General features: G+C 28.1%; 1 protein-coding gene across 1 annotated transcript; it reads left to right on the forward strand.

Annotated features, from left to right (window-relative positions):
* The first annotated feature begins 699 nt into the window (after window positions 1–699).
* LOC109792631 (uncharacterized) lies at window positions 700–2116 on the forward strand. The gene has a single exon (XM_020352050.3). The coding sequence runs from the start codon at window positions 883–885 to the stop codon at window positions 1885–1887; it is 1005 nt and encodes a 334-aa protein (XP_020207639.1). The 5' UTR covers window positions 700–882; the 3' UTR covers window positions 1888–2116.
* The last annotated feature ends 14003 nt before the right edge of the window (window positions 2117–16119 follow it).

The raw sequence follows: 16119 nt of genomic DNA on the forward strand, positions 1-16119 counted from the left end.
TCACCACAATTACGAACATGCCATTGTTCTGTCAACGCTCATTCATGAACTTGTTTTTGTTTTTCTGTATATTCTTTTTTTTTTTTTTCGATCTCGCAGGTCCAAATGATATAAAAATTATTAGGACCAATCCACGATTTTCGTTACTAGTAATGAAGTAAACTAAACTATATCCTCTAGCTAGCAACAAAAGTAAAAGCCAGTTCGACAAAAAAAGAAAAAACTGTACCTTAATTAAACATGACACATCTTAATTAACTCCATCTAATCACAAACCATGCTTAGCAAATGAATCTGCTTCACTAAAAGTATGTTTCCATTGAACAGCCTCCAAATATAAACAAATAACCTTAACTGCATGCTATAATTTTGATCTCTAAATGTACTCAATATATTATTTACTTCAGTCACTATTTTTTTTTAAATTTTAAATTAATGTAATTGTCGATCAATCTATAGTTTTTTAAAAAACTTATTTAATATTTTCTTAGTTTTTAAAAATTAATATAATATGACAATACTTTATAAATTTAGAGACGAAAGTGACTGCTTTTTCATTTGTTATATTTTGATCGGATATATTATATCTGTTTATCAATGCTCCAAAAATAATACTCTCATCATCGTATATAGTGGTCCTAACATGCTACAATTGTTTCTGGAGGATATATAATAAAAAATGCTCGGAAAATAACGTTGACATTTGTTATCGATTAGCATATTAATTCGACTCTAATGTTGGGGTATTTTGTGGCAGATAACAGCAACCGAGTCTATTCCAGCCTTTGGAAGATTCTCTTTGCAATTTGCAAACCATTCGTTTCCCTTTTTTCTCTTATATTCTCAACCTTCACCCAAACCAAACCAAAACTTGATTGAAAAATGGACAGAGAACAAGAAGAGATGCAGTTCCTGGGGATCTTTGGCGTCTACAAAGAATCCTACAACATCATATTTTCATGGAGCAAGATCTTCAGCAAGATCACCTTAACCCTAATCCTCCCTCTCTCCTTCATCTTCCTCATCCACATCGAAGTGTCCAACGTTCTCTTTGGGAAGATCAAGCACAACACACAACAAATGATGGAAACCCCACAAGACACACCCCAATACCAAAACCTAACCAACACGCTCTCTTCCGAATGGGCCACGTTCATGCTCTTCAAGCTCATCTACTTCACTTTACTCATCATATTCTCCCTCCTCTCAACCTCAGCAGTGGTCTACACCGTCGCTTCTGCTTACACCGCAAGAGATGTCACCTTCTCCAAAGTCATGAGCGTTGTTCCCAAGGTCTGGAAGAGGCTCATGGTTACCTTTTTGTGCACCTTCGGGGCTCTCTTCGCCTACAACGTCATGGCAGTGGTTTTTTTCATTATATGGGCACTTACAATTGGAGGAAGGAGTGGTGGTGGTGGGGTTGTGATTTTAGTGCTCTTGGTGATCTTGTACTTCGCGGGGTTTGTGTATTTGACAGTGGTTTGGAACATGGCTAGTGTTGTGACCGTGTTGGAAGACTCGTGTGGGGTTGGAGCCATGAGAAAGAGCATTGAGTTGATAAAGGGGAAGACTGGTTTGGCCGTGGTGATATTTTTGAAGCTCGTGATTTCCTTTACGTTGTTGCAGTTTTTGTTCAAGAAAACGGTGGTGCAAGGGTGGAGATTGGGGTCAGTGGATAAAACAGCATATGGGGTAGTTTGTTTGGTGGTGTTGTCTCAGTTGTATCTGTTCCAACTTGTTATCCAAACTGTGCTCTATTTCGTGTGCAAGTCCTACCACCATCAGAATATTGACAAATCTGCTTTGTCAGATCATCTTGAAGTTTATCATGGAGAGTATGAGCCTTTGAAGGCTAAAGATGTTCAGATGGAGGAGTGCCATGTCTGATATATCATGTCTTTGGATACAAATTAAAAGTAAAAGCTGTCAAAAAGTTCTTATTTTAAACTTTATTTAAAATGACTGATATAGTGTCATAAGAAGAAGTATATTTTTGTACGTGTAGTGAAATTAAAATCAAGCAGATATGTGCTGAATCCACAGGAGGATCTGCAGCCTGAGCATTTATTTCCTTTTCTGCTGTGTTAATAAATTCTTATCTTGTAGTTTTTGTTTACGCTTTTTGTTACTTGTGATTTCTTTTATCATTAGCAGTATTAAGCTTAAGCAATAACCTGGTTAAGGATATATATTTCTGAAAAGTCAAAGTGTGACTTGGTCGCTTCTGCCTAATTAAGTAATACCCACCCTATATCAAATGCTCTTCAGAATTTTTTATGCAGACAAATCTCAACTATTGATTAACTGGTTTAAACACAATAAAGATGGAGGGGTTTTAATATATTTTTTTATGTAAACTTATAAAAATTAAAAAAAAATTAATTTAATTATAAAATAAATAATTTAAATTATATTTATAAAATAAAAAATAAGATAAAATTATAGAGATTAAAATTATAAAATTTCAATAATGTTATAAAACATTAAAAAAAAATATTAATAAATAGTAGAAATAAAAAATTATTAAAATTATAATATAGAAATTCAAAAATTTAAGATAAAAGACAAAAATATACTTAAAAAATTATTAAAATTAAAATATAAAAATTTAGAAATTTTAAGTGAAAAGATAAAAAATATACTTAAAAAATTATTAAAATTAAATTATTTAAATATATAATATTATTATTACAAATAAAATTAGAATATATAAAATAAAAATAAAATAACTAAATAATTTAAAATTTTAAAGAATAAAATATTATAAATATTATTTAAATAAATTATTAAAAATATAAAATATAAAATAAAATTATAATTATAACTCTACCGGTACTCTCCTAAATAATATGGTAACGTAGAAATTCTCTTAAACTAATTACAAAAGAGAAAGAATGTAATAAAAATGGTTCTGATTTTTGATGCATTGCAGAGAATATATTTGCTGCAGAGGCAGTTAGGATCCGGATTAATTATGCTACTCGGTTTTAATTTTGGACTTCCAGACTCCAGAGCTGGGCAATCTGTACCTGTATTTGCTAGGATGAAAAAAAAAGTGAGAAATAGAATGAATGAAAATAGAAAAAATTGGAGTAAATGACAATAATAGAGAAATAAAATAAAAATGAGTGTTTATTTTAAGAAAAAATTGAAAGAAAAAGAAATAAAATTATTTTCGAAATTGAATTTTAAATTACATTATCAATTGTTTTTGTAATATAAAAAATAAAATTAAAATTTAATCAATTAAATCATAAAAACAAACTATTTCACATAAAATTAAAAAAGTAATGTTATTTGTATAATAACTTGTATAACATTAATTTTGTGTTTATTTTTATTTATCATTTTATTTATTATAGAGAGTGAAGAGAGTTAGAAGAAAAAAAATTGATGTTGTAAAAATTGTTGTACATTTTTTATTGCGTGTATAGCATTACTCAAAATAAAATAAACATAAAAATTGACTATCAATTCTATCAATTCTTTCAAACAATGGTTGTGTAATTTCTAAGTATATCAGAGAAAAAAAATTGTGAATCTCAGGCCCTAATTTTCTTTCTCATCTATTTTTTATATAACTAAACAACCTCAACCGTTTCATTTCTTATTTATTTTTTATTCATCTCGATTATTTCTCGGCTATGTTCTTTGTACCAAACAAATGGGCAGTAATAAATATATAAGGAGCTCTTGTAATTTAATTAATTTAAATTCAAAACTATTTTAAAAATTATAAACTTTAAATTAAATTTTGTTTAATTGCAAGTAAAAATATATATATTTACTGGAGAAAAGCGTTGACTTGCCTTTTTGCTTAGTTGGATCCGGCGTTGTCAACTTGGCCTTAGTTTAAATCAACGTAAATATAATGTTTCTTATTTTTTATTTTTATTTTTAATATATAAAATATTTTTTATTACTTTATAAGAGAAGAGATCTGTTTATTCTAGAAGTAAGTCTATCTAGATTTACTCTACTTAATAACTCATTTTACATCAAAATTTAATAATCTAACAGTTGAATTTAAAGTTCTTAATGCATAGATCATGTCTGCAAATTTTTAGAAAATTTGAAAATTATTTGATACTTCATTTCATTAATTCAAATTAATAGATAATCATAAAATTATTTTATACATTAATTTGAATTAATAAAATGAAGTATCAAATCATTTTTAAATTTTCTAAAAATTTGCAGACTTAATCTATATATTGAATAAAATAAATCTAGATAAACTTATTCATATATAATCTTCACTGATCAAGTCCATTTATTTTAAGAAGTAAAGCCATATTTTAAATAACAATTCAATATTTAAATCAAAAGATCAAATTTTAGTCTTTATTCGAAAGATATAAATATCAAATTACTTTCTTAAAAATTTTTATTTTTATTTTTATCGCTCATTTTACAATAGTAACCAATATATTTTGCTGAATTTAATTACATAGACTATTAATAAAGTTCACTATATTTATAGAAATAAAAAAATTTATATTTACATAGATATAATATTACTAACCATTATCATATTCGTAAAAAAGTAATGAAAAGTATTGTATAAAAAAATTAATTATAATAATTAAAATAAATTTTAAATAATTTTTTAGTCTCTTGAATATTTTTATTTTTTTAGTCTTTATATAAAATTAGTTTTAGTCATTTCAGATTTTTTAATATATTTTTGATTTTTTTTTGGTTATTACAATTATAAAAGTTTTACTAAATAATAACATGATAGAATGTCACATCTCATTCACACAGGCATGCGTTTTGGAGATGAAAATGACAAAAACAATTTTATGCAAACTAAAAAAAATAAAATATCAAATTATTGGTATTAAAATGACCAAAAACAAATTCATAGATACTAAAAAATAAAATACTAAATTAAGAAAACTTGAAAACATTTAAGCCAAATTAAAATGAAAAAAATCAAAACTCTCATTCGATCATCACTATCGTTGCAAACCCAACCAATGTTTTCATCATTATTATCATCATTAAGCCACGAGCAACTGATTAATGGTGGCGTGTCTTCGCCTTGTGTTACATCGAAAAACTTAGTTTATTATTGGTGTTTTTATTGTTAAATGATTAATGTGAAGGCTAATTAAAGAACTCTTGTCCTATTATTTTATAGTCGTCCTTTATCTTTGTAGTCAATGAAAATCGTAATTCACATTATCAGAAGAACTCGTGGTTCTAATATAACTGTTTGACTAACACGTTTGTGTTAGTGGTGGCTTGTGTGGTTATAATGGTAGAAGAGAGAATAAAAGATTATTATTATTATTGTAACACCCCAATTTTCAAAAAGGTTATTATTATTATTATTATTATTATTATTATTATTATTATTATTATTATTATTATTATTATTATTATTATTATTATTATTATTATTATTATTATTATTATTATTAATATTATTATTATTATAATTATTATTATTATTATAATTATTATTATTATTATTATTATTATTATTATTATTATTATTATTATTAATATTATTATTAATATTATTATTATTATTATTATTATTATTATTATTATTATTGTTATTATTATTGTTATTATTATTATTATTATTATTATTATTATTATTATTATTCTTATTATTATTATTATTATTATTATTATTATTATTCTTATTATTATTATTATTATTATTATTATTATTATTATTATTATTATTATTATTATTATTATTATTATTATTATTATTATTGGTATAAATATGCTCAGTTCTATCTTGATAATTATAAACATAAATAGAAACATAAAATTCTGGAAGATTTGAATGAGTAATATAGATATGACCATGTTCAAAGAAAATAATCATTTTAAAGAAAACTTACAAAATAAGATGATTGCAAGCGGAAGAGTTTGAGAGAAATTTGATAGATTATTTTTCTCGATGATTTACAATGAAGGAGTTAGACTCCTTATATAGAAAACTAGACACACATAATTTACATCTAAGGGTAGTGACTCACTACTCTTTTTAGGGATATTCTAGGAAAGTAGAAAATTAGTACAAAAGTTATTTACACAGTCTTCAGAGGATAAGATTCCTCTAAAGTTATTTGTCTTCTTGCTGGCGTGATAACCGGGTCTTTGTCTTCTTTAGATAGTGTTGTCTTGTCGAGTCTGAACAACTTATCTTCTTGTCTTGATTGTTGTAATACTTGCGAAGTCTGAGCCAGATACTTTTTAATAATAAAACATATCTTCATTACAAAAATAAGGATTTGTTGATTCAGATTTTGATGATCCTGTTTCTTCTTGTGCTTCTTCATCTTGTATTGAACGAACTAATTTAAGTCTTTCTTCAAACTCTTCTTGTGAGGTTGCAGATGCTAATTCTGCCATAATTTTTCTTTTGTCAGCTAAAAACTGAGTTTCTTTTGAAATTTGAGTTTTACTTTCTTGTTTGGGTGCAGTGTTGTTTACCCATTCTTTGATTCTTTGCTTGCTAATGAGGGTCATATCAAATTTATTCCACCATTTAACCTTAATACATCTTGATAAAACCTTCAAAGGAACATTATCATAAGGCTGTCTAAATATGTAATCCCAAGTAACAATCCAAGTGATATTTTGAGAAGCTACGAAAGTAATCATTTTGTAGTTTGGAAGGAAGGTGGTAATCTCTTTAAAGTAATCAAAATTTTCTGATACTTCTTTTGGAAATAATTCTCTGATTGGTCCCCATGTGTAGAACCATTGAAGAAACCATTTTGGAAATTTTAGAGAGATTCCTCTGCGAAACCAGAAGAACCATGAATGTGTCTTGGGTTTGAGGAATAACATGTAAGTCCATGCCATAGTATAATCATAGTAAGTGTAATATTGCGGTTGAAACTGTCTTGAGAAGGGTTTTGGCTGGTAAATGGGTTGACCCCATTCTGCTGGAGTAATGATTTTGAGGATTTTGGCTTTTGAGTAGATAATATTATTATCTTTGTCTCTGGAATGAAATAAATCTATTGATTCTATGTCTACCAGAATAAATTCATAAAAAAGTCTTGGTTTAAGGTAATTTTGGTAATGGGTATTTTCTGGGAAAATGGTATTGATTATTTGTTCTTTTGAAAGGTTTGCCCATTCAGGTTCAATGGGGATAATATCTATGTGATTATCCTTGGTAATATAATTAAGTTCATAGGATCTTGAATCAGAAGGGGTAGTTACTGGTTGCGAAATATGAGAAACATTTTTGGATAATTGTTTTGGAGGAGGTATTGAGCTTGGTTCTGGAGTATATTGTAGAGCGGCTATTGGATCAAACTTATTGTGGAATAATAAGGGAGATGAGGAATTAATGGCTTCTAAAAAAGTTGAAGTTTTGGAAGGTAATTTTGTATTGAGAGTCTGGGGTAACTTTCTTGAAGAACTCGGCGAAGCCGATATTGGATTTCCGGATTGCTCCTTTTTAACAGTATTGTCGTTGGGTGCCTTGAAAGGCAATCCATACTGGTCTTTAGTACTTTTGCTCATTTGCCTGTAAGAATTCTCTTGTTAAATAATCTGGTAAAGTGTTTGTCTCTCCTTTGATATGCTCAATCTCAAAATCGAAACATGATAACAATGCTTGCCATCTTGCAAAAATATGTTTAGAAACTAGATTTTTAACATCTTTTTGTAAAATAGAGGGGGCTGCTTTGCAGTCCGTTCTTATTAAAAATCTTTTTGAAAATAAATCATCTTGAAATTTTTGTAAACATAAAACAATGGATAATATTTCTTTTTTGACCGTAGAATATTTTTGTTGAGCTGGGTGCCAGATACCAGAATGATACCTAACAATTTGTTCTGTTGAAGTTGATGAGATTTTTTGTTTTAAAATTCCCCCGTATCCTAAATCTGACGCATCTGTTTCTACTATAAGGAATGCTTCAGGATCTGGGATACCTAAACAAGGCAATCTTTTGACTATTTCTTTAATCTTAATAATAATTTGGGTCATCTCTGGATTCCATGGTTTTGGATTTTTTCTAAGTCTTGTGTATAGTGGTGCACAAATAACTCGAATGTTGGGAATAAAGTCGGCTACATAATTAACACATCCTAAAAATCTTTGAAGTTGAGTTTTGTCTTTTATTTCATTTGGAAATTTATCGGCAAACTCTATTGATCTTTGGATTGGTGTAATAGTTCCTTGATAAATTTCATATCCTAAAAATCTAACTTTTGTTTGAAATATTTTACTCTTTGTTGCTGAAACTACTAATCCATTTTCTTTTACAATATTTATGAAAGTATTTAAATGTTCTATATGTTGATTTATATTGTTAGAGAAAATTAATACATCATCTAAATATACTAGGGCAAATTTCATATGAGGATAAAAAATATCATTCATAATATTTTGATATTCTGATGGTGCATTTTTTAATCCGAAGGGAAGAACATTCCACTCATAATGTCCAAAGGGAACATTAAAAGCAGTTTTGTACTTGTCTTCCTCTTTCACCCCAATTTGATAATAACCTGATTTCATATCAAATTTAGAAAATATTGTGGAGTGAGTTAATCGTTTAATTAAATCTTGTTTGTTTGGTATGGGGTACCTAATCCATTTTAAAACTTTATTTAAAGGTTTGTAATTAATAACTAAGCGAGGTGCCCCTCGTTCTAATTCGGCTGCATTTAGTACATAAAAGGCAGAACAACTCCAAGGAGATTTTGAGGACCTTATTAATCCTTTATCTAAATATTCTTGAATTTCTTTTTTACAATATTCTAAATATTTTGGATTCATTGGGATAGGTCTTGCTTTAGTATTGATATTTTTCTCATCAAAATTTTCAATATAAGGTAAGGAAACTTCATGTTTTTTCCTATGCCAAAAAGCTATTGGATTTGTATCACAAATTTCTTTTTCAATTTTTGAATTTAAATTTTTAATAGTTTCTTGAATATTTTTAGTAAGTAACTGTTCTTCTATTCTTTTATAATGTATTTCTTTTGATAGGTAATTAATGTGTTTTCTTTTATTTTCAATAATACTTTTTTCTTTTAATAAATTTAATTCATAAGTTTTTGGAGGATGTATGAATTCAAATGTAATGGTTCTGTCTAATACCTGAGTTTCTAATCCGGTTGGTGTAACTTTGAATGGATATAATAATGATAGAAAGGGTGTTCCTAATATACATGGAGTGTTTATGTTTTTAACTAATACAAATGATGCTTCATAACATATTTTATTTTTACAAATTCTTGCTGAAGATATTTTATAATTAATCTGTAATCTAGAATTATTAGCACTTAATACTTTTTCTGTTGATTTTTCATAATATTTTGATGGTATTATTCCTTCTTGTAAACAATTAATATCTGCTCCTGAATCTATCAAAGCTACTAAGTTAAATTCTTCATTTTTTACTATTAATTTAATATTGCAATACCATTTATGAGTAGTTATTAAATTTAAATAACCAATTTCTTCATTATTAATCTGTGTTGAGCTAGAAGGTCTATTTATGTTATTTTGTTGTTCTCTAAGTTTTTCTTTTCCTTCTAATTCTAATATTCTATATTCTATAGAAATATTATTGTTTCTTAAATTAGTAATTTCTATTTTTAATTGTTTAATTTCTTCTTGTAAATCTTTTATAGTAACAGTCGTAGGTTGTCTAAATCTTGCATATATTTCATTTAAATCTATTTCTTTAACTTCCTGCTCTTTTTCATCTTTTCTTAATAATTCTTCTAATTTATTGATAAATTATGTTCTAATAGGACCTTGTTCTAATTTGGAAATTAAATCTATTAATTCTTGGGTTTGATCTATTGTGAGCATATTAACTGTCTTACTACAATCTTCACAGGTGCAAAGACCTGGACCTAAGCAACTATCTTCATTTTCATCTTGACTAGAGCTAGAACTAGAGTCTCGTTCTATTTGATAAATTATTTCTGTATTACTTTCTTCATCTGAAATTTCTTCTTCTTCTGATTCTGAATTAATCATAATAGTTAATAATGTTTGTTTTAATGACTCATCTATTTCTAAAGCATTAATTTTTTGTTGCATTCTACATTTATTAGCATAATGTCCTGTTTTTCCACATTTCCAACAGGTGATAATCTTTTTTGAATTTTTAGGCTTTATATTTTTATTTGGTTTTTCTGTATTTTTTGTATAATTTTTCTTGAAAGGTTTCCTGTACTGTTTTTTATAAGGTTTTTTATAATATTTTTGTGTATGATATTGTCTTTTTTGAGTTTTTCGTTTTACTGCACTAGGTGCTCTAATGGGTGTTACTCCATATTGTTCACAAAAAGTTCCTATTTCTTGTCTATTGGTTGTTGCTTCTTTTCTAAGTTTGTTTTGAAGTTTAAAATCATTACAAACTTGAATTCCTGTTCCAATAATAATACTATGAATTTGGCCATAAGTAATTGCATTAAAAGGTATTGGATTTCCATATTGTTTTTCTAAATTTATTTTTACTTTTTCAGAAAATAATTTTGGTAATCCTGCAACAAATCTTTCTTTCCAAAATCCTTGATAACCATCTTCTCTAAGAGTAATTTTTGACATAAATGTATCTCTATACCAACGATAATCTGACATTGTTGGGCAATAAAGATTTGCTAATTGACTAGCAGCTCTATCTTTAAAAATATTAGGATCTCCTATGAAGTGTTGAATAATAGTATAAATTAGGGTGGCAACTGCATCTTCTTCTTCAGTTTCTGGTTTTATTGCATTAATTATCGCTTCTTTATCAGCTGGTGACCAAAAATTATCCCACCAACCTTTAAGTTGGCCTGTAAATCCTTGGGTTATAATTAAGGCTGTTGCTTTATCTGAATTACCTCTTCTTTTGAAAGCACTAGCAGCCATAGTCATATTACAAATATAATCTAATAAATTTTGTTCGCTCATTCCATCTATATTCCATTCTATTACTTCATTTCCTGAATAACTATTCGAAACATGATCTCCTCTTTCTTCATAAAGAACGTCTGCTGGAGAGGGCCTAGGATAATAAGTTTTTAATTTTGGATAATATGTTTGATATTTAGATTTTATTTTATTAATGACTAAATCTTCAGTTTCTATTATATTTATTGAAGGTTTACCAATGGCTAACTTGGATAATAATTGTTGGATTTCTTCTATTTTCTTGTCACTTTCATTTCCTAACTTTAAAGATTCTATATTGGTATTTAATTGATATATTGGTTTTACTAATGGTTTTGGAATACTTGAAACTATACTATTATCACTTGAAGAAGGTACATCTTTTTCTTCTATCCTAGTTAACTGTTTTGATAAAGTTTCTAACATACTATTTGAGAAATTTAACTGATTATGAATTTTTTTAATATCTTTTTTGTTAACATCTTTTTCTGATTCATTAATAGTTTTGTAAGGACTTGCTTCTATTTCTTGTTTTTCTACTTCTATTTTAACAGTAGTCATAGGTGGATATTCAGAGATTATAATTTTATTGTCTATTGTTTTCCATGTTTTACTAGCTTTTGTTATGGGATTTACTATTTTAATATTATTATTTCTAATATGGGTATTTAACCAGTCAAAGAAATAAATATTAATCTCATTTTCTTCCATATAATCATAATATAATTTTCTAAAATTATCTGTCTCTTGTTTAGTATAGGTTTCAAAATACCATTTTCTTAATTCTTTATTATGTTCTGCTAAAAAATCTTGATTAATCCATTCTTTATCAATTGTAAAAGGTTCTTGTCTAGTAATAGTATTTATAATCGAATTAAAATCTGAAGCAGAAGGATTAAAATCATCTTCATCTTTTTTAATATTTTCATAAACAGGTTTTGCTATTTTGGAATTAATATCTAGCTTCGTTAAATCTATATTTATAGTGGAGCCATCAACTGAATGTCTCGCACTATTTCCTTTATAAATCATTTGAGGTAAAGAATTTCTAAAAGATATTGATCTATTCATTCTTAACCTAATATCTGTTCCGTCTTGAATTATTTCTCTAACATGAGTATTATAAATTTTTGGTTCTTCTATAATATCTTCTAGTAACCAATCTTCTGGAATTTTTGAAATAACTTCGGCATGACTCAAACGCCTAGGTACTTGTATTGAAGATTTCCTTAGATTAGCTTCTACTAATATTGTTTCATTTTTTGGTGAAGATCTAAGAGCTTTATAATTATAATCAATTTTAGTAACTTTATAATAAATTCTAAAAATAAGTTGTATTGGACCAGAATCTTCATCTAAGATTTCATCTGGAATTTTAACATATAATTTCAAAGCATTACTAGTTTTATGATTCCTAATATTCATAGAAAAATTTGGATAACAATTAAAGAAAGCAGGGCCATCATGGAGATTACTTTCTAATATAGCAATAATAGAGTCTTGAAATTGTTTCATTCTAATATCTCTTAAAAGTAATAAAATTGGGCTATTAATTCCTAATCGATAATTAGGTTTTGCTGCGACTTGTATTAATCCTAGATGCATATAATTATAACCTTTCTTAATATGTTCATCTAACACGTCTTGTTGAAGTAAATTAATAATTTTATTAGTTTTAGTACCAGGATAACAGTATTCAGAAATATGTATTTCATCTTGATTTGTTGAAAAAATATTATGCTGTTTATAAACTTCACATTTTTTTACTATGGGTATTGACCAATTATGTAAAGAGTTTTCTATTTCTGCTATTTGAATTTCTGTTTGAGAATTATCTTGAGAAGTACTAGAGGTGTCTTCAGTTGTTGATGGAGATCTCATAACTATTTGTTTATTCTTGTTTTTGCGTCCTAAACTGCTAACTGTTTCAATAAAGTTTGATAATATTGATGGTTCTTTGATGGTTGTAGAGGTATGGGTGCGTGCTCTATCCATGGTTTGCCAACGGCTTTACTACCGGGAACACCTAACACACAGGCTTACCAACGGGTTTACTACCGGGAACACCAAAAGAGTCTACACTTCTACTCTATTCCCCCCAAAGAAGATCAATATATCAAATTTATTGAGAACAAAGTAACAATTTAAGATGAAAAACTTGAAATAAAACAAATAATTATGAACCCAATATAAACCGAGATCAAGGAAAGGTGGCAGAGCCTCCTAGTTATGATCAATTTATATTGAGGGTACCAGGAGGCTCTGATACGAATTACAGAGTAACGGTATAAATATGCTCAGTTCTATCTGGATAGTTATAAACATAAATAGAAACATAAAATTCTGGAAGATTTGAATGAGTAATATAGATATGACCATGTTCAAAGAAAATAATCATTTTAAAGAAAACTTACAAAATAAGATGATTGCAAGCGGAAGAGTTTGAGAGAAATTTGATATATTATTTTTCTCGATGATTTACAATGAAGGAGTTAGACTCCTTATATAGAAAACTAGACACACATAATTTACATCTAAGGGTAGTGACTCACTACTCTTTTTAGGGATATTCTAGGAAAGTAGAAAATTAGTACAAAAGTTATTTACACAGTCTTCAGAGGATAAGATTCCTCTAAAGTTATTTGTCTTCTTGCTGGCGTGATAACCGGGTCTTTGTCTTCTTTAGATAGTGTTGTCTTGTCGAGTCTGAACAACTTATCTTCTTGTCTTGATTGTTGTAATACTTGCGAAGTCTGAGCCAGATACTTTTTAATAATAAAACATATCTTCATTACAAAAATAAGGATTTGTTGATTCAGATTTTGATGATCCTGTTTCTTCTTGTGCTTCTTCATCTTGTATTGAACGAACTAATTTAAGTCTTTCTTCAAACTCTTCTTGTGAGGTTGCAGATGCTAATTCTGCCATAATTTTTCTTTTGTCAGCTAAAAACTGAGTTTCTTTTGAAATTTGAGTTTTACTTTCTTGTTTGGGTGCAGTGTTGTTTACCCATTCTTTGATTCTTTGCTTGCTAATGAGGGTCATATCAAATTTATTCCACCATTTAACCTTAATACATCTTGATAAAACCTTCAAAGGAACATTATCATAAGGCTGTCTAAATATGTAATCCCAAGTAACAATCCAAGTGATATTTTGAGAAGCTACGAAAGTAATCATTTTGTAGTTTGGAAGGAAGGTGGTAATCTCTTTAAAGTAATCAAAATTTTCTGATACTTCTTTTGGAAATAATTCTCTGATTGGTCCCCATGTGTAGAACCATTGAAGAAACCATTTTGGAAATTTTAGAGAGATTCCTCTGCGAAACCAGAAGAACCATGAATGTGTCTTGGGTTTGAGGAATAACATGTAAGTCCATGCCATAGTATAATCATAGTAAGTGTAATATTGCGGTTGAAACTGTCTTGAGAAGGGTTTTGGCTGGTAAATGGGTTGACCCCATTCTGCTGGAGTAATGATTTTGAGGATTTTGGCTTTTGAGTAGATAATATTATTATCTTTGTCTCTGGAATGAAATAAATCTATTGATTCTGTGTCTACCAGAATAAATTCATAAAAAAGTCTTGGTTTAAGGTAATTTTGGTAATGGGTATTTTCTGGGAAAATGGTATTGATTATTTGTTCTTTTGAAAGGTTTGCCCATTCAGGTTCAATGGGGATAATATCTATGTGGTTATCCTTGGTAATATAATTAAGTTCATAGGATCTTGAATCAGAAGGAGTAGTTACTGGTTGCGAAATATGAGAAACATTTTTGGATAATTGTTTTGGAGGAGGTATTGAGCTTGGTTCTGGAGTATATTGTAAAGCGGCTATTGGATCAAACTTATTATGGAATAATAAGGGAGATGAGGAATTAATGGCTTCTAAAAAAGTTGAAGTTTTGGAAGGTAATTTTGTATTGAGAGTCTGCGGTAACTTTCTTGAAGAACTCGGCGAAGCCGATATTGGATTTCCGGATTGCTCCTTTTTAACAGTATTGTCGTTGGGTGCCTTGAAAGGCAGTCCATACTGGTCTTTAGTACTTTTGCTCATTTGCCTGTAAGAATCCTCTTGTTAGGTAATCTGGTAAAGTGTTTGTCTCTCCTTTGATATGCTCAATCTCAAAATCGAAACATGATAACAATGCTTGCCATCTTGCAAAAATATGTTTAGAAACTAGATTTTTAACATCTTTTTGTAAAATAGAGGGGGCTGCTTTGCAGTCCGTTCTTATTAAAAATCTTTTTGAAAATAAATCATCTTGAAATTTTTGTAAACATAAAACAATGGATAATATTTCTTTTTTGACCGTAGAATATTTTTGTTGAGCTGGGTGCCAGATACCAGAATGATACCTAACAATTTGTTCTGTTGAAGTTGATGAGATTTTTTGTTTTAAAATTCCCCCGTATCCTAAATCTGACGCATCTGTTTCTACTATAAGGAATGCTTCAGGATCTGGGATACCTAAACAAGGCAATCTTTTGACTATTTCTTTAATCTTAATAATAATTTGGGTCATCTCTGGATTCCATGGTTTTGGATTTTTTCTAAGTCTTGTGTATAGTGGTGCACAAATAACTCGAATGTTGGGAATAAAGTCGGCTACATAATTAACACATCCTAAAAATCTTTGAAGTTGAGTTTTGTCTTTTATTTCATTTGGAAATTTATCGGCAAACTCTATTGATCTTTGGATTGGTGTAATAGTTCCTTGATAAATTTCATATCCTAAAAATCTAACTTTTGTTTGAAATATTTTACTCTTTGTTGCTGAAACTACTAATCCATTTTCTTTGACAATATTTATAAAAGTATTTAAATGTTCTATATGTTGATTTATATTGTTAGAAAAAATTAATACATCATCTAAATATACAAGAGCAAATTTCATATGAGGATAAAAAATATCATTCATAATATTTGATATTCTGATGGTGCATTTTTTAATCCGAAGGGAAGAACATTCCACTCATAATGTCCAAAGGGAACATTAAAAGCAGTTTTGTACTTGTCTTCCTCTTTCACCCCAATTTGATAATAACCTGATTTCATATCAAATTTAGAAAATATTGTGGAGTGAGTTAATCGTTTAATTAAATCTTGTTTGTTTGGTATGGGGTACCTAATCCATTTTAAAACTTTATTTAAAGGTTTGTAATTAATAACTAAGCGAGGTGCCCCTCGTTCTAATTCGGCTGCATTTAGTACATAAAAGGCAGAACAAC

Source organism: Cajanus cajan, chromosome 6 (genome assembly GCF_000230855.2).
Source record: "Cajanus cajan strain Asha chromosome 6, NIPB_CcT2T_4, whole genome shotgun sequence".
In the NCBI taxonomy this organism is placed as follows: domain Eukaryota; kingdom Viridiplantae; phylum Streptophyta; class Magnoliopsida; order Fabales; family Fabaceae; genus Cajanus; species Cajanus cajan.